Genomic DNA, 27638 nt, shown 5'->3' with positions numbered 1-27638 from the left:
ACATTTTAGGCTGTATATGTATCGAGCACAATGTATAAACAGAATCAGCACATCTCCAATGAAACTGTGAATTATTTTGCTTGCTTACCGAAATGATTATTCAAAACAGCATCATGTATTTTTATGTTGTTACAGCACTTTAAAAAAAAATTACGTGTTTGAAAGCAACAGGAAATAATCCATAATTGCAAAAAATAAAACCTGTCTCTCCTGACCTGTATCCTAAAAGAAGAGATGTCATCACAATAGTGTGTGTGTGTACTTGTGTGCTCATGACAATATAAAACCGTGAAGTAGAAAGACAAGCACAATGACATGAGCTCAGTACTTTATCAAACATATCTAACTGTGTCTTTTCCATTTTAGGGCCAAACTGCATTTAAATCGTCTTAGTCATGTCAGCTGTATATCTTAAACTGTTCAATTTGAAATGGTAAATAAAGTTTATTTTAAAGATCAACTTTGTGGTTTGTGTTATCCCTATGGGTAAAAGTCTGTTTTAATGGGGTGGTTGCATGCGATTTCACTTTTTTAACTTTAGTTAGTGTATAATGTCGCTGCTTGAGCATAAACAGTCTCTGCAAAGTTGAAAGTTCAATGCAAACGGAGATATTGCCTTTTAAAGTTATGGCAGTTTATTGCCTTCTTCCTGGGTCGGTGACATCATAAACCCTTGCTAGTCTCCGCAGATGTGACTTCTGCCCGTAATGGGAAGGGGCGTGGCATTTCCGGCAGCCTGTGCTTGGGACTTCAGCCAATAAAAATACAGGAAACTACATTTGGCCATCTAACCAATCTAAGACCATTGCGTTTTTCGGAGGGATGGGCTTCATAGAAGCAGGAAGCAAACGAGCGGTTTGGAAGCAAAACAGAACCACGCCTTTAATGACGACAACTGAAACGTATTAAAGTGAGCTGAGCAGGCTGTTGGGCTGAAGGCATGGGTTCCCCCTCCGCCCCCTGTTGGCTGTTCTCCTCACTGCAGGCGGTGCGGGCTGGAGATGGTCTGGGTCACCATTTCTGGTCAAATCCATCTTTAGGAGGAAGTCTTTGACGTATCCAGATGCTGTGACTGAGGCTGCTGGGACCAATCTGAAGGCTGACGCTCTTACCGAGCTTCCTCTGTGCTTGCACCCTTTGTCCACATGTCCCAAAGCAAAAGTAGAGCTCGTGGATTGAGAACTTGAAGAGCTCATTAGTGGTAGATCGCTCCTGATGTGGTGTGTGTCGCTGGCCAGACACGGTGTCAGATGAGGAATTGTTGGATTTGATGGTTTTGGTCTTTCTGAATAATTTCCAGACAGCACAAGATCATTCGTCTCCCTTTAAAACACATAATACTACATTTATGCCAAAAGATCAAATACTGCAGAGGTGGACAAAGTACACAACTCCATTACTTGAGTAAAAGTAACATTACTGTTTGTCAAATATTACTCCCTTACAAGTAAAAGTTCTAAAAAACAGATTTTTACTTTAGTAAAAAGTACATAAATATTTGTTTTTAAAAGTACTGAAGTATCAACAGCAAAATTCCTCTTTTATGTCAATGCTTTATATTATTATTGTTGTATAAATGCACATTATACCATCATGATGGTTTAAGCCAGTCAGTGATGCTCCATCTGACATACTAGCATACGACTAACTTAAACTCATTTAAATACTTAAAAGTTACAAAGCCCTTTACAAAGCTACTGTCACTTTAAGGCCGAATACACAGATCCAATACACTGACACACATCTGATTACTCCCAATGGTTTAGTCTTCTCATTCTCCCAGACATTTACATTTTTTTACATTTTATAAAACATGCATCAATTGTATGCCAACTAATCTAATCTCTAATCTTTTCAGAGAACTGAAACATACTAATTATGGCCATGCACTGTGCAGGGAAACCGTCTTCTTCCACTTTGCTATAAACTGATCAGTGTTCAAATTTTTTGGGGGGAAACTTCACATGACCCTACAAGAGTGATCACTGATAGGCTGTCTGCAGCAAACAAACAAAACAAAAAAAATCCCTTTAAATAAGAAACAAATCCTCCACTGACTTTCAGAGCTGCTACAGAAATGACTTTTGACTTTGAGGACTTTGATAGAAATGTGGAGTGGAGTAACAAGTATGATATTTGTCTTTCAAAGTTTCTATAAAAAAATAATACTCAAGTAAAGTACAGATACTCAAAAAGTGTACATAAGTACAGTACTCAAGTAAATGTGCTTAGTTACTGTCCACCTACGTGCAAATACGTGACTGTCGGATGCAAAGCATTATTCCAGAAAGGTGATCTGACCTTGCATGGATTTGTGGGCTTCTGGTGCCGTGATTGATTGTGTTGGAGCAGCTTATTAAACTCTGGACGTTCAGATCCCTCTGAATGAGTCTCCGTTCCTCTTTGAGCTCTGAAAGACGGCAGAGAAAACAAGAAATCAGTGAAAAGAAAACGGTTCCAACAAACCTTCTTACAATTAAATCAAATCCTATTAAAGAATCTGAATTCTGCTTTATTAAACCCTTTAAAAAGCATTATGCTCAGTGAAGACTGGCAAGGTCTTAATGTTGAATTTTCTTTTCTTTATTTGAGACTGCAGAATTACAGATTTAGCTGCTTTGTATTGTATATTCAAGAACTTGTTCATAAAATATGCATTATACACTGGCTGACGTTGTTTGCCATCGGCCCAAAGAGATCAAAACGAAGGAAAAGTGCATAAGAATGCAGTGCTGAACCACTAGATGGTGGTGATACACAATTCAAAAGTCCACTTCACATTTGGAGACATTTACAGATTTAACATAAAAATGGTTCGTTGATCATCATCACAAAAAATATGCAGCAATGCTCAACAAAAGAGACCAGCTGAATATATTAAACGATGTCTTGTTTTAGTTCAGTCTGCCTGTAGGCTTTTTGTTCCTGAGCCAAAAGCGCATGAAACGTTAATTGTTTTTTCAAGGTGAATAAGCGCTTACCTGCCACGGTGGGTTCTGTCGGAGCGCCAACTCTCGCAGACTCAAGGTTATCCTGTGATAAAATCAACACCATTATACTTTCACTCTCTCCACTAAGTTTTATGGCAGAGGTTTTTTCCCCCCAGTGTTTGTCTTGACATGTAATGCAGACGTTTACTAAATCACCTTTGTTTTATGAGTTTATAGAATAGCTATCATAACGTGGTTATGTGGCATCTGTACAATTCTGTGGCATCTGTAATCAATATTCCTGCCAAAGAAATCCTATTAAACCAGTCTAAACTGGTTAGCTGGTCTTGGCTGGTTTAAGGTCTCCCAGCCTGTTTAAACTGGGAGTTTTGATTATAAGAGACTGGACATTTTTTGTACTGTAATTTGTCAACAGACCACGTCACTGCGATACAGATAGGAAAATATAGCACTGCATAGCACAAAGAAAAAAACTAAACAAAAGTAGAAATGTGGACATTAGACAATCTCCTTAGGGAAAACTTGCACAAGAATTACAGTGCAGTCTTTCTACACCTCTTGATGTTCCTGTCTGTTGGGCCTCAAATTCTCATCCACATCACAACTATTATCTATAGAAAAAGTCTAATGGAAATGTATAGAAATATGCTTGACATATTATGACAACTTGCTCATCCATTTTGCATGTAAAGACTTATGCTATAAACTAAAGCCTAAATGTTGTGGAGGATAAGACTAATTAACAGAGACACATTATGATACATTTTGATCAACATAAGCAATTAATAATGTACGAGACCGCAGAGAATTGTACACAATAATTTGCATGGATGTACCAAAGCATTTGCAACTTGTTTAAAGAAATTAGAAACTGCTTTTTTTTTATGTGCACAAACCAAAATGATATGAAGATTGAACAGGTAGTTTTGAGAATTTCAATTCTGATCTGAGAAATGTACCAAAGCGATTGAGGAAAAAACTGTAAAAAAATAAAAAAATAAAAATTGTAGTAAGATTTAAAGAATAAACTGCCAAACTGCTTTACAGATAAAAACATAAAAAGAGTGATGGGAAGAATGGGAAAAGTGACAGCTTTACCATAAAAAATAAAAAATAAATAAAAAACACCATCTCTTAAAGGACAACTCCGGTGAGAAATGACCCTAGGGGTAATTAACAGATGGTTATCGAGTAGATCGTTCTCTGCGATGTGTTTTCATGAAAATCGAATATAAAGAGTTTTATCTCAAAGCAGATTAGCTTATAACGCTTGTGTATGGCCATAGGATAAGTGAAATTTAATCGCTAAGGCCACTAACAAGGCTCAAGATAGCCTCACACTAGCACGGCAGCATAATGATGGTCCCTACATGCAAACCCAAGCATTGAGAACTTTGTATGTGTACAAACAGTTTAATAAGAAGATACTTTATAAAGATAGTATATTACGCGTTTACAGATGGCAGCCATCTTGGAAAACAGTCTCGACGAATGAGATTCCAAGTCACAGTTCATCATTTCAGCACAGCGTTCGTGGCTCGACGCATCGAGACTGTTTTCCAAGATGGCTCCTGTCTGTATACACGTAACGTACTGTTTTTGTAAAGTATCTTCTTATTAAAGGGTCATGAAACCCCCCGTTTCAGCAGCAATCAGTTCTCAACACAGTTTTGAAAAATGCTATAAAAGTGGCCGTGGTTTAGCGGCGGATTGGAGGGGGGTGAGGGGAGACTGACAGGTGACAGCACAGTGATGGCTTTTACTGATTCAGACAGTTTTATTTTGCTCATTAAAAGCTTGCCTGACAAGCCAGACCCACATCAAGATGTTTGGTCTGGAAACTCACCATTGACAGCTCAATCCGAGGGGCGGATAAACGGTTGTCTTTCAAACTCCCTCTGCACGCGATAGGATAGCGCTACACCAACCAGAGCAACGACGGTGAAGCAGAGCTCGTTGACAGATTAAACATTCGCCGTATCCGGTCAGCTAAACTCCGAACACATCTTCCCCTTTTGAGAATGACTTCAGTGCCGTTCTTTGTTCTTTTCTCAGAGGAAAGCTGAACTCCAAGTCTTCCAGAGTCGCGGTCAGAGCTGATTCGAAAGACCGCCGCCGTTCGCCAGTTTCTGTGTTGACTAGAAGCACGCAAACGCAACTCGGCCGTCGTCATTATGGCCCCGCCCGCCGACTCTATACACGATGTGATTGGCCCGGCAAGAGTTAGGCGAATTACAGCTCAGAAGGGTATTGAGAGTTGCTAGACGACACTCGCGGGCAGATTAGATTTGCTGCCGCTAGGGTGCGTCTAGATTTCTAGGCTAATTAAAAGCATCAAAGCTTCCCACAAATGCATGCAGCAAATGACCATTGTGTTACATGCAGCACAATATACACATGGATTTGTAAGCTCACTATTACACAAATACATATATCCTGTGACAACTACAATTCAATGCACAATTTAATGCACAGCCTTTCCCAATTTGTTCTCTGCTTTTGAAATATATTTGGAAATATATGTGAACAATACAACGCTGTTGTATAACTTTGATAACTTTTTATAAAACTCCTTGAGTTTTGTATGCCGTTTGGTCGGTAAAATAGCCATGAAGAGTGGTTACAGCCTATGACGTTGACATGAAGATACATTTAAACCAGGAAGTTGAAAATAGAGCAAAAAGGCTTAAAATTAACTAGTTGTCTTCCACATTCAAAACTAACAGATTGTCTTCCATGATGTTCAACACATATACTTATGTTAAAAAAATAAAATAATTCATGACCCTTTAAACTGTTTGTACACATACAAAGTTCTCAATGCATGTAGGGACCCTCATTATGCTGCCGTGTTAGTGTGAGGCTATTTTGAGCCTTGTTAGTGGTATTAACCATTGATTTTAATTTAACTTATCCTATGCCCATACACTAGCGTTATAAGCTAATCTGCTTTTAGACATAAAATTCTTTACATTCAATTTTCATGAAAACGCATCCCAGAGAACGATCTACTCGGTAACCATCTGTTAATTACCCCTAGGGTGTTTTCTCACCGGAGTTGTCCTTTAAGGCTTCATCACAATAGTGTCAATGCAGCTTGCACTGCGCTAAGTGATTCCACAGCACTGCTCCACTGAGACCCGAGCTCTTAAAACAGGACTCCAAACCACATGCTTTCACTGCAAAGCCATGGATCTCCATTAGCCCACATGTTGTATGGCAGCGGAGAACTATTATTACACCAATCTGCCGGCTGCCGTGGTTTATTTGCTCTGAGTCACTGCTATATTATGTAGAGTCATGCTTTCTGCCCCGCACATGCATACACTCATCCTTTAAAATAAAACAGAAACAGAGCTTTCTGAAGTGAGCACCGTTCCTGCCAGCGTACGGGAGACTATTCATTTGAGCCCTGTGGGCAGCGGTATAAGCCCAGAAGCCAGCTGGAAAAGAAACAGCAAAGCCGTAGTTATGAGGCAGGTCACTGAAATGGAAGACCAGAGGGAGGAAGGACGCCCTCTACCACACTCACTCCACACCAGATGTCTGTGGGACAGGGTTATTATCATTAATTAACTAAAACGAAAACCATAAAAAAAACATTTCATTAGGCCTACATGAAATAACATGAACATTAACTGAAATAAAACATAAAGCTTAACTTATTTTATTTCAGCTAATTTGCAAAGGCAACTTTTTTTCTGTTTAATTCAAGTTGTAGTATTAAAATAACTAAAACTACTGTAAATAAACTAAAACTTAATAAAGACGATATACACCAATCAGGCATAACATTATGAGCACTGACCGGTGAAGTGAATAATCTCCTTATCACAGCTCCTGATAAGCCCCTTTCACACTGCACGTCGGACCCGCAATATTCCCGGAACATTGCCGGGTCGCCTTCTGTGTGAAAGCAACCACGTCCCGGGATTGATTACCGAATTCGACCCGGGTCGGGGACCTAGTAATATTGCAGTATTTGACCCGGGACGAGCGGTGTGTGAACAAAAGCCAAAACTAATGCCGCAACGTGTACGTAGTTATCGTGCGACTCCTAGAGCTTGTTTTTTCAGTAATACAACCCTGCAGTGCCAGAAGAGCTCGTCGGTGTTTTAAACGCAGAGAGTGTTCGTATACAAAAGAAACTAAAATTAAACAAGCAGAAATGTGCGCAAACTGGACACAAGTCGAGACCACGGAGCTCCTTCCTATCCGCGCTGAAGCTGAGATCGCTCGCCGTTATACGTCACATCAGGATGTCACGTGTCAACTCGACCCGGGACCGTTACGGGTTGTGTGTGAAAGCGCACATATTACGGTATTTCGCTGGCAGTGAGAATGGACCAAATCTAGCGGCCCGGGAACAAATGCCGGGTCGCATTATCCGTGTATTTGCCGGAATCGCAGTGTGAAAGGGGCTTTAGTAGGTGGGATATATAAGGCCACAAGTGAACATTTTCTCATCAAAGTTGATGTGTTAGAAGCAAGAAGGTGTAAGCGTAACGATTTGAGCGAGTTTGACAAGGGCTAGTTTTTTGACTACAGTCGTCAATTCATGCATGAAAGGGTTAAATTAAATTCAGCCATCTTGTGGCGCCCTTAGTGCTGAGACCCCCAATCGCAGGCTCCAGCGGTCTGGTTGAGAACCACTGATCTACATCAAATTCATTTTTAAATGAGACATTAAATTCTTGGCTAGCACTAATATCTGGTTAACACTGTTCAGATTAAATTAATTTCTCTCCAAAGACCAATCATTTAATTATGCCAGGAGAACTGTAATGTAATGGTATGTGACAGTGCACAAATACCAAAGGGAACATCGTGTCCTGGTTTGGCACTGTCAATAACGTGCCTGTCGATCTTTAAGATCAGCCCAGTTCAATGTGACAAGGTTTGTCTGTCCACCCAAAACGTAAAAATGCTCCAACATATGACGTTATCACAGCCAATCAGAACATATCTGATGCTTAATATATTGTGTGGTGGAGTGCAGCATGCTAACTGTACGTGTCCAGGAGTTTGGACAGAATGCTTCATATGCAATAGTATGCATATGCATGTTAAACAAAAACAAATGCCGTTGCCATTTGCTTGGCACTGAGAGTGGCTCACATCTGTGGCAGAGAGTGAAGCCCGGATGGCACGTAGTAAAAAACCTGCAGTTCCTCTGGCTGACTGAGAGGAGATCAGCCTGACACTGTGTTTGGCTGCATAGATAGAATGGGCTAGTTTAGCATAGGAGTATTCATATACTATAGAAAAAAACATGTGCTCGTGTAGTTGATGCATGATTATCCATTTCCCAGCTGCTTGTGTAACACACCAAATGGAACAACTGTTCTATATTTCACACTTTACATAAGTGTTCCTGTAAGGTGTAATTATTAAGCAAGTACCGGGAAGTTCAAATAAAATATCTACTGAATGTATAATTAATGAGTGGTGCTGTATATAATTACACATTGTTATTAGTGCATATTGTCATTGTTATTGCTAAGGAAAGAATCACTTATTATAGTTCATACTTATGAAACTGAATAAACACCAGGATATTATAATAAACTTAGAAGGCACATGACCGATACCTCAAATAGTGTTCTTTGCAGAGAAATGATTGGGCCATTTTGACCTGGCAGATGATAAAATTCGCAAAAAAACAAGCAGCGATGACGGGCCCAAGCACAGGAGCCACCACCACCCCATGGCTTTAGAAAATGGGGTACATCAAAAAGTCTTGACATTATTCTGAACCCATTTGAACAATTACGGTAAATATAAGCGTCTGATTTCCATGTGAGTGACATTTCCTGCTGTCAGTTGGTGGCGCTATGACCGTGACTTGCACTAGTCATATCTATGTGTTCAGCTCAATGAGAACTACAGTATGTGTTTCTGGTTTCATACATATACATGATATATGCACCAAATCTTTTTACTATTCGAGCGGGAGCCCCCCGGCCAGCTTTTGCATGGCCCGAATGACCGACGATTCTGATCTGTACAGTTTTTGAGCATGTTAAGGGCCTCTAAAGCCCCTTAAAGGATGAAAAAAATAATACTTCGAACAATAGGGACCTGTACACTATCAGTGATTGAGCCCTACAGCTGGTAAGTCTATTTATTTTCCTTTCATCATTAATAAATAAAATATTAGACAAAACTTAACACTTCAAAATATTAAACATACAACATGAGAAATGTTTAGACAGTTAGACTGTTATCTGAAATAAAATGTAAAAAAAAGAAAAGAAAAGCTAAATAGAAATGCTTGAAGAAAAACTAATAAAAGGGGGGGCAACACAATTACTTAAACTTAAACTAAAATTAAGTTAAAAGATTTGTTCACTTTAAAATGGAAATAAGCCCATGATTAACTCTCCCTCAAGTCATACTAGATGTATATGACATTCTTCTTTCAGACAAATACAATCAGTTACATGTGACCCTGGTCATAAAATTAAAGGGGGGGTGAAATGCTGTTTCATGCATACTGATCTTTTTACACTGTTAAAGACTTGGAATCCCATACTAAACATAGACAAAGTTTCAAAAGTTAAGGTGGACGTTTGATGGGAGTATTTCTTTGTCAAAAATACTACTTCCGGTTAGTCATAAGTTTCGGCAAGTTTTTTGAGATCATGCGTCCCCTTTGACGTTAATGGGGGCGGAATTTCCTTGTATGGGCCTTACGGACAATTCTACCGGAAGCGCGTGAGAGAGAGCGAGGGAGAGAGCGAGGGAGAGAGCGAAAGTAACAGGCTACGCCCATCAAAGCGCTGGCTTGTAGGATGCTGCACAGGTGATGTGCACATAACAATGACATCAAAAAAGTGCGTTTTTGGTTGCCAGACCAAGACAGTCCTGCACAGATTCCCCAAAACCCCCGTGTTAAGGCAACAGTGGATGTAATTTGCTTTTCCGGATCAGCAACTGAGTTGCGCGAATGTTTATATCTGTTCGCTGCATTTCGGTGCCGACTGTTTCATAAACAAGGCCCAGCTCGACACAGGATTTTCCGATCGCCTAATGCTGAAGGATGGAGCAGTCCCAACGATAAAGGTCCCAACGTTAGAACCGCAGGCGGTGAGTGAGACTGCTTCAAATGTCTGTGTTAGCCCAAACATGATCACGTATAGTTAATTGATCAATGGAGCATGCGAGGTGTAGTGCGTGTACATTTGTTTAGCTGGCCACTATATGTGTAACTTTATGTTTGTGTATTGTAAAAGCACTCCAAACAACAATACACAAAGATGAGGAAATATGTTGAACTAAATAAGCGCGCTTCTTCATTCAAATGCGCTACTATTCCGTGTCTTTCTATGTAAACACTAGCCTGCCGTGCAAAACCGGTCCGCTTACTGTCTACACAAACCACGCGTAAACACACACACACACGTGCACAACTGCACTTCCCACATGTACACCTTCAAAGACAAAAATAAGACGATATAATTCAAGTATAAATATGTAAATAACACAAGCCGCTAAGCATATTATATAGTTAGTGTATAACTTGTACCACATAGAGACGTCCTGCTCTAGTCGTTTTTGCTGCTGCTCCTGTTCAACTGCAGCCTCTGGGTCTGATTCCGGATCATAGATGTATGGCTGTATCTGATTAATAGCCATATTTTTATTTTGAATAAAGTTTTTTTCCCGCTGTTAGGGATGACGCACTCGACTCAACACAATAGCAGCGCGCTGCTGCACACGTCATTATTTAGCTCCGCTCACACGACACGCCCCCACCCGCTCGGCTTTTTTCGGAAAGACTCGGAACAGCGCATCTTTCTTATATAATTATAAAAAAAATAAAGACTTTTCGGAGATATGCAGGATGCAATGCTACTCTATAGGTACTCAAGATTGACATGACACTGACTGAAACTGAGTGTTTCACCCCCCCTTTAAGAATTAAACATCATCTGAAGCTTTCCATTGATGAATTGTTTGTTATGACAGGACAATGTTCTGCTGAGATACAACTATTTGAAAATCTGGAATCTGAGGGTGCAAAAAAAAAAAAATCTCCTTTAAAGTTGTCCATATGAAGTCCTGAGCAATGCATAATACAACTAATAATAAACTTTTTTATATATTTACGGCAGGAAATTTACAAAATACCTTCATGGAACATGATCTTAATATCCTAATGATATTTGGCATAAAAGAAAAATGGATCATTTTGACCCGTACAATGTGTTGTTGGCCACAAATATACTCGTGAGAGACAACTGGTTTTGTCATCCAGGGTCACATATTAATAAATATCCTGATGCTTTCAAGCTTTATAATGACAGTGAACGGGGCACACAAGTTTTTTGTAAGAAAAATATCCATATTTAAAACTTTATAAAGTAAAATATCTAGCTTCCTCAAGTTCTGTATAAGTGTAACGCCTCTCGCAGTTAAAAATGCTTACACTATGCCTGACGTTATAGTTATGCCAATTACACTTTTTTGGTAAGTTAAATACGAAAGACAGTCTGGCGGAAACATCAGAATATTTATTAATATAACTCCAATTGTGTTCATTAAAAAGAAGAATGTCATATACATCTAGGATGACTTGAGGATGAGTAAATCATGGAGTAATTTTTATTTTAAATGGAACTAATCCTTTATATTAACTTAGACTGAAAACAACTATAATTAATATAATATAAAAACAAAAATCACACTGATACTAGGAACCATTATATCACAGTATCATCCTGGCAGTGATTTTAGCACTTTCTTCAGCAAATAAAAATAAAATTGAGATTACTATGGTAGATAATTACAGTAATTTGTAATGCAGTTGCATTTTTCCTTATAATAGCAATACACATTAGAAAATATAAGAGCAACTCTCATTCCCAAAGGCAGAAACTAAAGGAGAGTCAAATAGAGATCTTTGAAAAAGGTTATTAAGCAGTTTGTTTAATCTGTAAAAGCAGTTTCGCAGTGTTAGAACATTATCATATTAATAAATTATGCTCTTCACTAGTCTTATGGGGACGAAACTTGCTTTTATGTCTTGCAATACTTATTTCACAATAATAAAAAATGCAGCAGTTCAGAAGGGAAATCTGATGACTGACCAATCTGAAAGCTATGCATTTGGTAGAAACCACAAAGAAAGCTCAGAAAAGAAAAGCAGAGAAAAAAAGATTCATCCACCCTCCTGATCCAGATTTATAACATGTTATTAAAGTACTCCTGAAATTGCAATCAAAAGCAGTATTTATGTCAAAATGAGTCCTTACCTGCAGGACCTGCACGACTCTTTTCAACGCTTCAGATTCTTCGGTTAGGACTGACCTGTCAATCAAACGAGGATTAAATGCATATACGTGTTTGAAATCAACACTCATGAAGTGGAATGAGGAAAAATATATATCAAACAAACAAAAAGCCATCATTTTAAGTGGAACCAAGAATAAGATACGTAAGGGATAATGTCCGCCCAGCCGGTTGTTATCGCAGAATAAACCCCGACAGAGTGATCAGGACCCCGAGGCGAAGCGGAGCATCACTCTGAAGGGGTTTATTCTGCGATAACGACCGGCTGGGTGTACATTATCCTGCTTATTACACGGCTACTAGTCTCAAATAAATAATTATTAGACAAAATATTGTCTTGAGATTAAATATTTTATTAGCTCTTACGCAAAGCTTCTGCGAAGAAAAACAGTTCCAACCTGCTTTAAGCCTTTATCTATTGCTGCTAAATGTTGAAAATGAATGCTGAAAGGGTTAGTTCACCCAAAAATGAAACCAAGCCTATGATTTACTCACCCTCAAGTCATTATAGGTGTTTATGACATTCTTCTGTCTGACAAATACAATCAGAGTTATATTTAAAAAGTCCAGGCTAACGTTAATCCCAGCAGTAGTTGTAGTTGTATTTGAAGTCCATAAAAAATGCAGCTGTCCGTCAAATAACGTGCTCCACACGACTCCGATGGGTTAATAGAGCCTTCTGAATTCAATCGATGCGTTTGTGTAAGAAAAATATCCATATTTAAAACTTTATAAAGGAAACCCGCCTTGAAGTCTTCCATTGTAACCCGCGGCTGTTTAAGCCACAAGATGGCGCCAGCGTTAAGCACAGAAGTAGAACCGGTCAAGATAACTCGTAGTACCCGGATGAGCGGGTGTTATCTGGAAATAACATACCGCTGGAATGCGCGATTGACCAATCAGAATCAAATATTTCACAGAGCCGTGTAATGAGCATAATTATCAATCAATCAATCAATCAATCAATCAATCAACTTTATTTATATCGTGCTTTTACAATGACGATTGTTTCAAAGCAGCTCCACAGTGTCAAACAGGACAACATTGCAACAAAACTTAATTTGGCTAGTTTGATTTGGATAGTTTATAGAATTTAATATAACCTAATTAATAAATTTAATATGTATATCCAGTTGAACAACTTCATGTGTTCATAATTTTAGTGTCATAGGTTATTGCATAATTATGGTAACTATGAATAACTGTCCATATTCTGTGCAATGATTGGTTTCCGGGAAATAGGGGACCTCTTCTCCTTTAAGTACTTCATACAAAACACTGCATCTTCAATCACCCTTAAACAAGTCAAAGAGTTTTTATCTGAGCTGGACTTAAACTGCTGCACCATGAACTCTTTCCCAGATCAGCGGGGAAGCGAAAACTGGCCTACTTCTTCTCCGTTACATAAGCATTGCAGTCACTTAAACTCTCTGCACTTTTCTTTTAAGGCTAAGGAATCTTACATATGTCGAGATCTGGCATTCATTTGCTCACAATGAGGTCTTTTGTTCTGATGGAGGGATAGATCTGGCTCCCCTTCTTCTATCTCAATGCCCCGCTGAGCAGGACTTACTGTTTGCATTCCTCTTAGCTGGGTGGAGGCTTACACATGCCTGGCAGAGAAGGAGAGGATGGGAGGGGAAGAGAGGGGAGGGTAGTAAAGGGGTTGAGCAAGTATAAGGTTTGACTAAAATAGAGGCTAAGAGGGTTGGTTCACTCAAAATGTTTAATTCTGTCATCATTTACTCACCCTCATGTTGTTCCAAACCCATAAGACTATTGTTCATTTTGGATCATTCCCTCCATCCCTCCATTGACAGTCTACAAAACTACTGCTTTGAAGCTTCAAAGTTCACAAGGACATATGGAAAACGAATCCATATGAAATGTAGTCCAAATTTCCTGAAGAGACACAATCGGACGACACAAACGGCAGCTCAAGGATGCTTGCTTGATGTGTGAGAACCAATGAGGTTCATTCAGCACGTTTGAGCAAAAACCAATGAGATTTGTTCACTGCAACAAAATGCTTTGCTTACTTAGTATTTTTGTCATGTTTCTAGTCCAAACATCTAAAAATTGTTAAAACAAGATGTATTTACTAGACAAGCTAAATAAATTGTCCTTGTTTTGGGAAAAATAACTCAAAATTAAGAGAGTTTTTGCTTAAAATAAGCAAAATAATCTGCCAGTGGGGTAAGAAAATAATCTTAATTCAAACAGAAAACCCCACTGGCAAAAACTCTGTTGATTTTGAATTATTTTTTCCCAAAACAAGACAATATTTTTTACTTGTCTAGTAAATGCTTCTTAATGTATGAATTTTTTGATATTTTTTCTAGAAACAAGACAAAAATACTAAGTAATAAAATACTTTTTTTGCAGTGTTGTCACGTGCCAAGCAGGTTCGTTTGAGCTTCTGTTTGTGTTCTCTGATCAATTGTTTTGTGAATAAACGCCTAAATTCAATCTGTTTATCATGTAATGCGATCATGTCTCTAAGGAAAATTTAGACTGAACTGCTTGATTTATATGGATTACTTTTACACATATTAACTTTTTGAAGAGTCAAAGTGGTAGATGCATAGCTGTCAAAGGAGGGAAAGCTTTTTAGATTTTATTAAAATATCTTCATTTGTGTTCTAAAGATCAACAAAAGACTTACACATCTGGAATGACATATTTCACAATATTACTGTTTTTGCTGCAGACTTTAGATGATAAAGGGAGATTAAGTGACTACTTTCAAAAACAAAACAAAATCTTAATGTTTCCAAACTTTTGACTGGTAGCTTATATATAAACATAATGGTAATAAATAATAAAACAAATAAAATAATGTGATTTAACATTATTAAGCATATATTCAATAAAATATAGTGCCTTGTGAAAGTATTCGGCCCCCTTGATCTTTGTGACCTTTTGCCACATTTCAGGCTTCAAACAATGATGTAAAACTGTAAATTTTGTGAAGAATCAACAAGTGGGACACAATCATGAAGTGGAATGAAATTTACTGGATATTTCAAACTTTTTTAACAAATCAAAAACTGAACAATTGGGCGTGCAAAATTATTCGGCCCCTTTACTTTCAGTGCAGCAAACTCTCTCCAGAAGTTCAGTGAGGATCTCAGAATGATCCAATGCTGACCTAAATGACTAATGATGATAAATAGAGTCCACCTGTGTGTAACCGTCTCCGTATAAATGCACCTGCACTGTGATAGTCTCAGAGGTCCGTTTAAAGCGCAGAGAGCATCATGAAGAACAAGGAACACACCAGGCAGGTCCGAGATACTGTTGTGAAGAAGTTTAAAGCCGGATTTGGATACAAAAAGATTTCCCAAGCTTTAAACATCCCAAGGAGCACTGTGCAAGCCATAATATTGAAATGGAAGGAATAACAGACCACTGCAAATCTACCAAGACCTGGCCGTCCCTCTCAACTTTCAGCTCATACAAGGAGAAGACTGATCAGAGATGCAGAAGAGGCCCATGATCTCTCTGGAGGACCTGCAGAGATCTACAGCTGAGGTGGGAGACTCTGTCCATAGGACAACAATCAGTCATATACTGCACAAATCTGGCCTTTCTGGAAGAGTGGCAAGAAGAAAGCCATACAACACAGCTCATCCCCCTGAACACACCATCCCCACTGTCAAACATGGTGGTGGCGGCATCATGGTCTAGGCCTGCTTTTCTTCAGCAGGGACAGGGAAGATGGTTCAAATTGATGGGAAGATGGATGGAGCCAAATACAGGACCATTCTGGAAGAAAACCTGATGGAGTCTGCAAAAGATCCGAGTCTGGGACGGAGATTTGTCTTCCAACAAGACAATGATCCAAAACATAAAGCAAAATCTACAATGCAATGGTTCAAAAATAACCATATCCAGGTGTTAGAATGGCCAAGTCAAAGTCCAGACCTGAATCCAATCGAGAATCTGTGGAAAGAACTGAAAACTGCTGTTCACAAACGCTCTCCATCCAACCTCACTGAGCTCCAGCTGTTCTGCAAGAAGGAATGGGCAAAACTTTCAGTCTCTCGATGTGCAAAACTGATAGAGACATACCCCAAGCGACGTACAGCTGTAATCGCAGCAAAAGGTGGCGCTGCAAACTATTAACTCAAGGGGGCCGAATAATTTTGCACGCCCAATTTTACAGTTTTTGATTTGTTAAAAAAGTTTCAAAAATATCCAATAAATTTCGTTCCACTTCATGATTGTGTCCCACTTGTTGTTGACTTGTTGTTGTTGTTCTTCACAAAAAATTACAGTTTCATATCTTTATGTTTGAAGCCTGAAATGTGGCAAAAGGTCGCAAAGTTCAAGGGGGCCGAATACTTTCGCAAAGCACTGTATATTTTAACTTTTAATTTATATTAATGAATTTAGATAACTTTTAATTTAGATTAATAAACAAAATGAATAAAATAATATTTATTATTATTACATATTTAACTTAAAATAATATTTAAATACATAAATTTTATAAATATATTTTAACTTTATGAAAATTATTTATGAAATTAATAAATGTTTGTTTAATTTAAAACAATTCATTTATATTTGTCTACAAAATTAAATTCAATTATTTAGGCACAGGACTTCAGATGAAGAGTTCAGTGAAGCGTGTCCAAACATTTGACTGTTAGTGTATCTGCGAGTTTACAGACAACCCAAAATCTAAATTTAGACGCCGATTTAGAACCAGCAGTAAGTAATATAATCCTAGATGAAAGTGTGGGAAAGAGAGGAGGGTGAGGAAGTCCAACATTCTCTTCTCACAACAGCATGTTTGCACAAGAAGGAGCGTGTCTGGTCTGCATCCATAGTCAGTATGAGCACATGTTGAATTACACCCTGAGGAGTGTGTGTTCCACAATATTAACTGCACTGCACAACAGGATCAAACTGAAAATGGACAATCCTGCTGGCTAAAATGTCATTATATTATGTACACCGCCTCTGGCGTAAACAAATGATTCCGATATTATCTGCTTGATAAAAAAGTAATGCGTTTGTTATATGCATGGAATTAGGACTGACATTTTACTGTGTTGTTCATAGTTTTTAAAATATGCTCAAAGCAATCCTCAGTGACTTCCATTTGAAAGTGAGCGTCAGTGTGCCTAAAAGATCAGAGCAACCGAATCGAGTTCTTTGAAGGGTGCAGTGTGTATACACTGATTGAAGGAAATAAGTACAATTATTTATCAAATATGCATTCAATTGATCAAAAGTGATACATTGGCTGCTCTTGAACTGTATAGTCATAAAAATCATCACAGTTTCCACAAAAATATGAAGCTGTTTTCAACACTGATACTAATAAGGAATGTTTTTTGAGCACTTAAATCATCAGATTAACATGATTTCTGAAGGATCATGTGACACTGAAGACTGGAGAAATGATGGTGAAAATTCAATTTTGCAATCACATCAATAAATAGTTATAAAATATGTGACCCTGGAGCACTTCACCAGTCCTACATCTCACCGGTATATCAATAGCCGACAATACATTGTACGGGTCAAAATTATCAATTTTTCTTTTATGCCAAAAATCATTATCATTATTATTAGTAGTAATATGCATTGCTAAGGACTTCATCTGGACAACTTTAAGGGGGACGATTTTTTCAATATTTTGATTTTTTTGCACCCTCAGATTCCAGATTTTCAAATAGTTGCATCTCGGTGTATAAAACTCAATTTAAAAAAATTGACTCTTATGACTGGTTTTGTTGTCCAGGGTCACATATATTAAATATATAAAAATATAAAATAGTTATAAAGAAATCACATGCCCTCACCTGAGATGGGTCACAACTTCATCTATATGGGTGATGTTTAACTTCTGTCTTAAGGCCTTGATTTCTTCCTCACAGCTGGAGTGAGATGTGAGGCTGGAGATTGACCTGAAAAAAAAGAAAAAGAAGAGTGCTATTCAATACTTACAAACCCAATCAATATCATCAACTTCCTTTATATACAAGTACACTCACAGCTATGTTTGAAACACTGACCTGCTCCCAGTCTCGCTCTGGCTTGATGAGGGTCTGGTGGGTGATTTATTTTCACACCAGCCGTCTGGACTCCCCCGTCTCTTTGTACTACTGCGACCCAATGCGTAACTCACCACACTAGGCTTGTACCGGGCCATGACCTCCTCTTCATCCCTGTGACACACATGTAGACTCATTTACTGACAGGGAGAATGACAGAATGGGCACAGAAGCACAGTTGAACCCAATCTCACGAAAATGCGTATAAATAGTACGAGGCAATCTCGTGGAATGTATACGCCAAAATGAGGTTTGGAGTGCATATGGTATGCAGTTTTTCGTGCGCATATGATGTGCACTTTATAGCGTATTATACGTACGAACCCCCCACCCCACCACCCTAATCCTACCCAAGAGCGTGTCATATACACGCCATAAAGTGCGTATCATATGCACGCGAAAAACAGCGTACCATATGCATGCCAAAACTCCTTTTGGCATATCCATTCTACAAGATTTCACACTCGTACTATTGATACGCATTAAATGGTAATGGTAAATGGACTGCATTTATATAGCGCTTTTATCCAAAGCGCTTTACATTTTGCCTCACATTTACCCATTCATACACCGACGGCGACACCCTATATAGGGGTACTATATATATATATATTAGTGCCTTGCGAAAGTATTCGGCCCCCTTGAACTTTGCGACCTTTTGCCACATTTCAGGCTTCAAACAAAGATATAAAACTGTAATTTTTTGTGAAGAAACAAATCAAAAACTGAAAAATTGGGCATGCAAAATTATTAGGCCCCCTTAAGTGTAACAGTATAAACTTTAAGTGCACTACGTGTTACAGTATAAACTTTAAATGCACTATAAGTGTAACAGTATTAACTTTAAGTGCGCTATACGTGTAACAGTATAAACTTTAAATGTACTATAAGTGTAACAACAGTATAAACTTTAAGTGCACTATAGTGTATAAACTTTAAGTGCGTTATAAGTGTAACAGTATAAAATGTAAAGTGCACAACTAGCTTTCTCATTTGTACTGTATCTGCTATTTTAATACAAGTAGTAATTTTTTAGTTTAAGAAAGTACACTTTGAAGTGTTTAGTAAACTACTAGTTTAATAGTTATATACTGCAAGTATACTCGTAAATTGTCTTTAAGTGAACATAACATTATACTGATAGTACTAATACTATTTTTCTATATTATTTTTGCTCTTTCAGTATACTATGTTCAAATGTAGATTTTTTATACTTGAAATATACCTTTACCTGTACTTTAACTCAATTTAAAAAAACACGTTATTATAGCTTCCATGCATTATTTTTTACCAACACTTAAATGTACACCAATTTCATAAAGAAATGCAACATTTTAAACAAAAAGTTGAGAGTTTGTTTGTCAGACTAGCCTTGACGAGGTTCAGAGCGATGGTCGAACACAGATGGAGTAGATTGAGTCCAATAGCACCTCAAATCCTTTTCATGGGTTCGACATTTCATTTGGTAACACTAAGCAGTTTTGATTTACATGCTGTTAAAATGTTTGATGATCGCGTTATTTTACACTTGATTGAGCGACCTTCTTTTCACTTTTTTTTCAGCTTCTTCTTCTCCAGTCTTTTGATCTGGAGATTCTGTACGAGACGGCGTGTCATAGCGCCCCCTACCGTATAACAGGGAAAACATGGAGCTGGAAAATGCAGTCAATGAAAGCGTAAAGTAGGACATATCTATGTACACTACCAGTGGACTAGCCTACACAAAAAAATCAGATACACAGAATTAGGAACATATCTATTTTATATATTAATATATATAAAAAAATGTTTGTTGCAAAACTGCAATTTTAAGTATATTTCAGAGACGTATATAAAAAGTAGATTGAAAGTATACTTTCTTATTTTTGGTTTAAAGGAAGTATACTAATAGAGCACTTATATTTGAGACTTTTAAAAAAGGACTTAAAACTTTTCTTTTTGGGAAAGCTTATGTCTTTTAGCGTATTTTCCCATTTTTAAATGATCTTAACTGTAGCACTTTGAGATTTGTTTCAAATGTAAAGTGCAATACAAATAAAAAGTATTATTATTATTATTATTATTATTATTATTATTATTATTATCATTACTTAGATAAGCTTTTTCATAAGGATTTCAATAATGGGGTATTTGAGATTAACTGATGGAGCTATGAGATGCCTTAAATAAAGCTGGGAAACACTGATCTAGCAATCTAGTTTAACTTTCTTTAAAAAGTTCTGAATTTTCCTGGAAGAAAGCACATTATTTATTAAAGACCCTGTAGGTCCAACCAAAACACAGCACTAATAATACAGCAGAATGTTGTTGTACTGTGGAGAGTGTCAGGCAAATCATGCTCATAGTTTTGGCATCTGGCCCAGTACTGGACTACAAAAAGCTGAAAGTACAAAAACTAAAAGTACTGTGTTATAAGAAAACAGTTTGGGGTAAAATACCTATAGAAACAATAAATGAAAATAAAGACACTACCGTTCAAAAGTTTGGGGTCTCTTATGCTCACCAAGGCTGGCTTTATTTAATCAAAAATTCAGTAGCAAACTGCAATATGGAGAAATACTGTTTTCTGTTTTGATTTATTTTAAAATATAATTTATTCCTGTAATGGCAAATCAGACATTTCAGCAGTCATTACTCCAGTCTTCAGTCACATGATCCTTCTGAAATCATTATAATATGCTGATTTGGTTTCTAATTGTTATTAATGTTGAAAGGGCCAAATTGTGATGGCTAGACGACTCTAAAACTGGAGCTCTTGTGGGGTGTTCCTGGTTTGTAGTGGTCAGTATCTATCAAAAGTTGTCCAACCGGCGACAGGCTCATGGGCGGCCAAGGCTCATTGATGCACATGAAGGCTGGCCCGTGTGGTCCGATCAAACAGACGAGCTACTGGAGCTCAAACTGCTCCAGAAGTTAATGCTGGATCTGATAGAAAGGTGTCAGAATACACAGAGCAGCTCAGTTGGGCGTATGGGGCGGCATAGCCGATGACCTGTCAGGGTGCCCATGCTGACCCCTGACCCCAATATATATATATATATATATATACACACACACACTGTATATTAAGGTTTGAAAGGTGTAATTGCCTAATCACCTTATGGTATTGTTATTATTTCTTTAAAACAATAAAATATGTGGGGGGAAAAAAGCATCTCAAATAATAAAAATGTAATGCTTATTTTTTCAGTGAGAAATAAATAAAAAGGCTCTCTTGGTCCTTGCTGTAATCTTAAAAAAGACTCGCTGAGTGCACGAAAGAGGCTGAAGGCAACACACAAAAAGGGAGCAAAAGCCTTTTATCCACAGCCATGTTTTCTAACCATAAACCAAGCCTGGACTTGATGTTACAGTCCATGGACACCTTTGAAATGTTATTGTAAATAAGCACAAAGGTTTGCATTTGGAAATGAATTAAATTAATACAGCTTAAGTTTAGATTTGATAACAATAGCAGGCTGACAGCTTTATCTTAGCCACAATTAACCATTTCCATTCAATCCTTTATAAACAACAAGGATCTTCCCTTTAATCTGTTAATACAAACATATGAAGCAGAAGAGCTAGATTACAGGAAAACATCTGAATAGCCAGAAATACAAAAAAGATGAAGCGAGCAGATGGTCCTTTCTCCCTCAAAGACATTATTCAGACGTAAAGCTGTGTACCACTTTCAGCCCATCGTTGCTCACATCTTCCCCCTTTCTTTTTTTTTAGCACTGACAGGATACAGTTTGCATGATTGTGGGGCTTTTGTAGCCTGATGAAAAGAGCTAGGAGACGTTAACAAGCATCTCTGAGCGAATCGTGCATTGCGAGCAGAGGTCCGACGCCCATCTCTGCTTTGCTCATGGGGATGTACTGACAGGAACAGAGGCTACATTGTGGGCACAGATCCGTAAGAAGCTTAGCAGTTTTCAAAGAGGAGGGAGGAGCATACTCCTGCCAACAAAGATGGCACAAGAGGAGGAGCCGCCACATCAAAAAGAGGAGAAAAGAGTAAAATAATTGGCCCGTTCAAAAGGCCCCTCCATCAGCACTTATAATTTACCTACATGTGAAATACGCTGTGCACACAACTTTCTCTTTCCAGCCTTCCTGCGCTGATTGTTGTGGTATCACTCTCCAGAGATTTAAGAACCCTCTTTTGGTTGGCTTTTAAAGTCTCAGCTGTTCGCAGTTCACGCATGAACTAGGGTTCTCTCTCAATGGCCATTGAACGGAGACCTAGCATAAAGAAACAGGTGCAGCTTGACTCCATACAGCCACAACAAATCACGCCGACAAGGACTTAGACCACACAGGAGGGAGGGGCGGCCATCGGCTGAGAGGGGAAATAGTGCCGCTAACAAGATCCATTAAATTAATTCCTTTCAAAAGCTTTCTTGCACACGTTAAAGCGCGGAAAACACCATTGAGTCGACGGCTTCCTGCTTTGGCCTGCATCAGGTGCCGGGAAAGCTCCAAACCTGGAGCAATATGAAAGAGAAGTAATCCAGATTTATCTTCAAAGCAGATCAGCAGCTAAATTATGTCACCAAAGAAAGTTGTTAACAAACAAACCAAAGCTGACACTGAAACCAAACAAGTTTACACCCCAATGCTCATATGCAATATTTGTTTCCGGGTGACAGAGTCAAAGCTTTTCAGCAATTTGAGAATGAATGAAAGCGTTTTTTCTCTGATTGACTGTCACGGTAGTCGCCAAACACCCGCTCCTGATTTGCCATTGCTGAAAAGAGAGCATTTTGTCTGCTAAGAGAGAAGGGCTATAAGGATTATAAATATAGGCTCAGCAAAGAATAATGTAGTTAACCAATGAAATCAACGTAAAGGATTTTATTGTTGAACTAATGTGTTAAATACATTAAAAACCTTTCAAAAGAAGACCTTCTGTTGACATTCTTTCCAGTGTCTAGCTGGTTGCTGAGAGAAGATGGCCCCTCCGGCCTGACTGATACCTGTAAATATCTTCTTCCCGGTGCATTGTTATAGTAGACAAGGAGCCACAAAAGTAACAAAGAACCCAGAGAAAGAAAAGTCACTAGGCAACAAATTAAAATGTAATCATAAATAGCTACAAATTTAAAAGCAAACAGAGCATGACCCGTCAAACAAACGTAACACAGTCCTTACTGCTGACGTAACTGATTCACTCATTCATTTAAAGCAGTCCTTTTGTGATGTGCTCCTATGCCAAGCTTTAAAAGTCAATGATTTATCAGCAAGCATTTTTTTTAAGCAATGCTACTTTACAAAAGCAAAGCCCTGACCTATGAACTCACTCCCAGTCAGCTGAAAAGATACTTTGGGTCTCCATTAAGGTCAGAACATTCATTCATCAAGTCAGGGAAAGCCATTACAACACAGCACCCGCAGATGAGACTTAACACTGGGATGTAGATCTTCAGATGAAACCCTTCAGTTGGAATCTATTGAAAATGTTCATTTTAAGTTCAAGTTCATACAAGTTATGAAGTTAGCTCATCAAACCATGACTGTATTGAAGGAATGCATAATATTTTTTGATAGTTAAACCATTTTTAATTTATTGGTATCACTCGATATTGGATATTTAATTGTGTATGCTAATTTCTTTCATTTTCATTTAGATTACCGTTTCCATCATACAAGCTCACTTAAAATTAAAGGGATAGTTCACCCAAAAACTAAAATTATCCAAAAATGTACTCGCCCTCAAGGCAACCTAGATGTGTATGACATTCTTCTTTCAGACGAATACAATCAGAGTTATATGAAAAAAATGTCCCTGCTTTATAATGGCAGTGAATGGCTGTTTCTGTTTTGAAGTCCATAAAAAAGCATCTATCCATCATAAAAAAATGCATCTATCATCATAAATGTACATCTATCCATCATAAAAGTGCATCTATCTGTCAAAAAATGCATCTATCCATCATAAAAGTGAATCTGTCCATCATAAAAGTGCATCTATCCATCATAAAAGTGAATCTGTCCAGTATAAAAGTGCATCTATGCATCATAAAAGTACATTTATCTGTCAAAAAAATGCATCTATCCATTATAAAAGTACATCTATTCATCATAAAAGTGCATCCAACGGCTCATGGGTTATAAAAGGCCTTCTGGGCTAATTTTCATTTTTGAATAGCATAGATTTTAATGTTAGCTAATCTATAAATCGGAGCGTGGACTGAAATAGTCCTAGCTTTGCCTGGCCAATCTTATGTGAAAGATCTGATCTGCTGGAGACATCCAGCAGATTATATAGGTGCGCCAAAAGAAATCCACAGAGAAAGAGACAACCAGTATGGGGAAGTCCCAGAGCAAGGAGGGAACAAACATGAATTATTCTTAAATATTATTTGAGAAACTGAGAGATGTGACCATGATGATGATCTGAGTCTGTGGTACAGTAGTGAGTTTAATGTGAAACTCAAGGTCGCGACTAAATCTGTTACATTCGCAGAGCTCTTTCTGTCCGATTTTAGATGAAAAATCGGATCTATTGGAGACGTCCAATAGGTCACTTGGGAGCATCGAAAGAACACCACAGACACATTACAATCACAGGAAAATCTCACAGTAAACCGAGCAGCTGTAAAAAAAATAATAATCATTTTTGCCAGATGAGAAGTTTCACTATGCATCTTATTTTCACTCTTTTAATTATTTTTATGACTGTATCATCTTTTAATTCCTTTAATAATTGTTTTAATTTTCCTTGCTTATTTTAATGTGCTATAGAAATAAACTTGCCTTGATTCCTGTATCAGCCAGAATTGTAATATGTAACATTAGAAGAGATCCAAATCTTCATGTCTAGTGAATGGCCTTTAATAAACTTAAAATATCAAGATATTCAAATATCAAGATGTCACAGGTTAAAAGTCTTTTAAAACTATGATAGTTAATGTTCATTTTTTGTTAACGTTAGCTGTTGTGTTGATATAATGTTTGAGGCTCAATGTGTGTTTTGTAACAGTTGAGGATCCGTTGCATAGCAGTAATATTATAACCGTGTATCTTCCTCACCTGCCCTGTCTGGCTGCTTTTTCCCTCAGTGTGAGCAGCAACAATTGAATCTCTGCTTTAAGCAACTCTTTAACAGCCGGGGGGTCAGCCAGAGGGAATCCGGGGGCTTCTGGCCTGCCGCCCTGCTCTGAGTAATGGAGCTCCTGCCAAATCTTCTCCCACATCTCCACCTAGAACAGGTCAGCAGAGGAAAGTGTTACAGGAGAGTGCTATTTGGCTCAGCTTTGTATGAAATGCACTTTCCAAATCCTTGTTACAAGCTGCTCTGCAACTAGAGAAATGCAGCCAGTTGGTTAAAAGCTAATGATAACCGTCTCTAATCTCTGAAGTGTGTGAGACAGGAAATTTCAAGTGGATATTGAAAAAATTGTGTTATTCTCACAAACACCGCACATGAGGTGAAAAGCCAGAGAGGAAATAAAAGCCTGTCACGGCATTGGCGATGCCTGCACTCTATTACCAATCTCCACACCTGTTTTGGGACTTTCAAGTTTCCCTCGGACTCTGAAAATACACTTCAAAGCTTGTCGAAGGCAATGCAAGACAGAGTAAAACCAGCTCCCTGAGAATTCTGATCCTGCTGTGCCCGCACGAAACAAGCTTCAAGCCTAAATAACTCAGCTGAACACAGGCCAGCTCCCTCTTATTTACACTCCAGAACCTGGGGTTCAGGACATGCACAGGCACCAGAGACACTTTTCAGGCTTAAAAATGTAGTTGAGCTAAATGCAAACTTTGATACAAAAGAGCATTTTTCTTTTCTTGTTTATTGACTTTCATCTCCGTACTGGAAAATGTTCTCAAGGACAAGCTCAAAGGCAAAAGTGAAGCAGTGAGGGAGGGAAATTGACAGAAAAACAAGTCTTAGCAGAGGAAAGTTTCTTGCATTGTTGTTTTGCAACTTTACTGGGGTTCAATATAGGTCTTACTAACAAGGTAAGATGCCCTTGGTTGGTCATAATCACGATTTACAGTGAAAATGTATACAATTAAACAAATATTTGAGGCATTAGTATGCCTTACTAAATCTCAGAAGTCCTTCTGAGAATTCCTACATAAGAACAGCAGAGGGGTTTTTAAACAGAAGGTAATAAATCGTATTTAGTGTTCAGAGGAAGGAAGAATCACATATGTCTTCCATAGACAAGTTTCCACCCACTACTTTCATATGCACATGGCTGTCTGCGTATAGTGTGAGACCCTATTCGGTTTGTGAAAGACCATTTATCTTTGAAAGAGTCCGCTCTGAAACAGTCCCCGTATCTGTTCAAAGGAGGTTTGCATTCCATGCACTGAGATAATTCACTCTCGGGAGTCGTAATTTAAAACTGGTTTAAAGTCGCACGTCAGGGCTATACTACTTGTTAACGGAGACTTGTTTTATTTTAGAGTATAACATCATAAAAGAAATGCATTTGTGAATGCAGAGCAGACAATTGTACTTTTTTTGTTGCAATTGTACACACACACACACACACACACACACACACACACACACACACACACACTTTCTCCTACCAGATTTTTATTTAATGTAAATAAAAATATGTAGCCACTTTTGTAAGCCAAATGGAAACATTAATAATAATTAATAAAGGATAACAAACATGCTGTATTAAACATAAATAGGTAAACATATGAATTATGTAGCCTGGGCTTTGTAGTTATTTTATAAATATGATGACTGAAATATTATAGGCTAGGCCTACTTTTAGCTATCACATTCTGTTGTATCTTACCAACACAGTCTGATGCATAAATATGCCTCATTTACCTCTGCATACAACTCTGCGTACGTATCAATCAATGAATCTCCAAGCACTGCTCGGATCTCAGGAAACTCAGAGCAGGGGACATTTTCCCTCACTAAATTCCACAAGGATTGTTGGCGTTGGAAATTGTCCATGAGGCCGCTAGTATTTCCAGAGTTGAGCACAAAAGAGCTAATCACTGGAGTGCATTCGGCGTGTCCAAACTGGAGATAAACTAGCTGGAAATAAATACATAGAACAATCAATAAGGCAGTGATCAACTTTACGAAGGGGAAGAGCACGATAAACAAACATGACGCGTAAATATGACTTCATTAATGACTTTAGCGAAATGTTAAACTAATATTTTGTTATTTAATGAAACATGAATTATTTTAGAAAGGTTTAAGCTGGCACACATTTGTGAAAGCATGTACAGTAGTTTTAAAACAAGCACATTCCCCACAGGCGGATACTCACCAGAACAACCGAAGCTTCCTGTATCAGTGTAAACATTCCCGTTCCTATGGAGACATATTTCGCAGTCATTGGAT

At 38.1% G+C, this 27638-nt stretch overlaps 1 protein-coding gene across 1 annotated transcript; it reads right to left on the bottom strand.

Moving 5' to 3' along the window:
• Positions 1–856: 856 nt before the first annotated feature.
• Positions 857–27318, bottom strand: ccdc24 (coiled-coil domain containing 24). The gene is made up of 8 exons (XM_067453490.1): positions 27108–27318; positions 25334–25503; positions 18278–18430; positions 18065–18169; positions 12209–12263; positions 2982–3033; positions 2302–2410; positions 857–1323 (listed from the first exon to the last, which is right to left on the bottom strand). The coding sequence occupies exons 1-8, from the start codon at positions 27237–27239 to the stop codon at positions 906–908; spliced, it is 1194 nt and encodes a 397-aa protein (XP_067309591.1). The 5' UTR covers positions 27240–27318; the 3' UTR covers positions 857–905.
• Between the last annotated feature and the right edge of the window lie 320 nt (positions 27319–27638).

This window comes from Pseudorasbora parva, chromosome 9 (assembly GCF_024679245.1).
Source record: "Pseudorasbora parva isolate DD20220531a chromosome 9, ASM2467924v1, whole genome shotgun sequence".
Classification (NCBI taxonomy): Eukaryota; Metazoa; Chordata; class Actinopteri; order Cypriniformes; family Gobionidae; genus Pseudorasbora; species Pseudorasbora parva.
The sequence above is the reverse complement of the archived record's forward strand: the minus strand, read 5'-3'. Positions and strand labels throughout refer to the sequence as shown.

What these genes read in the sequence shown, in the direction of transcription:
- ccdc24 (XM_067453490.1), bottom strand. Translation starts at nt 27,239, where the DNA reads ATGGACAATTTCCAACGCCAACAATCCTTGTGGAATTTAGTGAGGGAA. An exon ending in GAAGTTGTGACCCATCTCAG is followed by an intron (nt 12,264 to 18,064) that starts GTGAGGGCATGT and finishes TTTGATTGACAG; the next exon opens with GTCAGTCCTAACCGAAGAAT. An exon ending in GAGTCGTGCAGGTCCTGCAG is followed by an intron (nt 3,034 to 12,208) that starts GTAAGGACTCAT and finishes ATTTTATCACAG; the next exon opens with GATAACCTTGAGTCTGCGAG.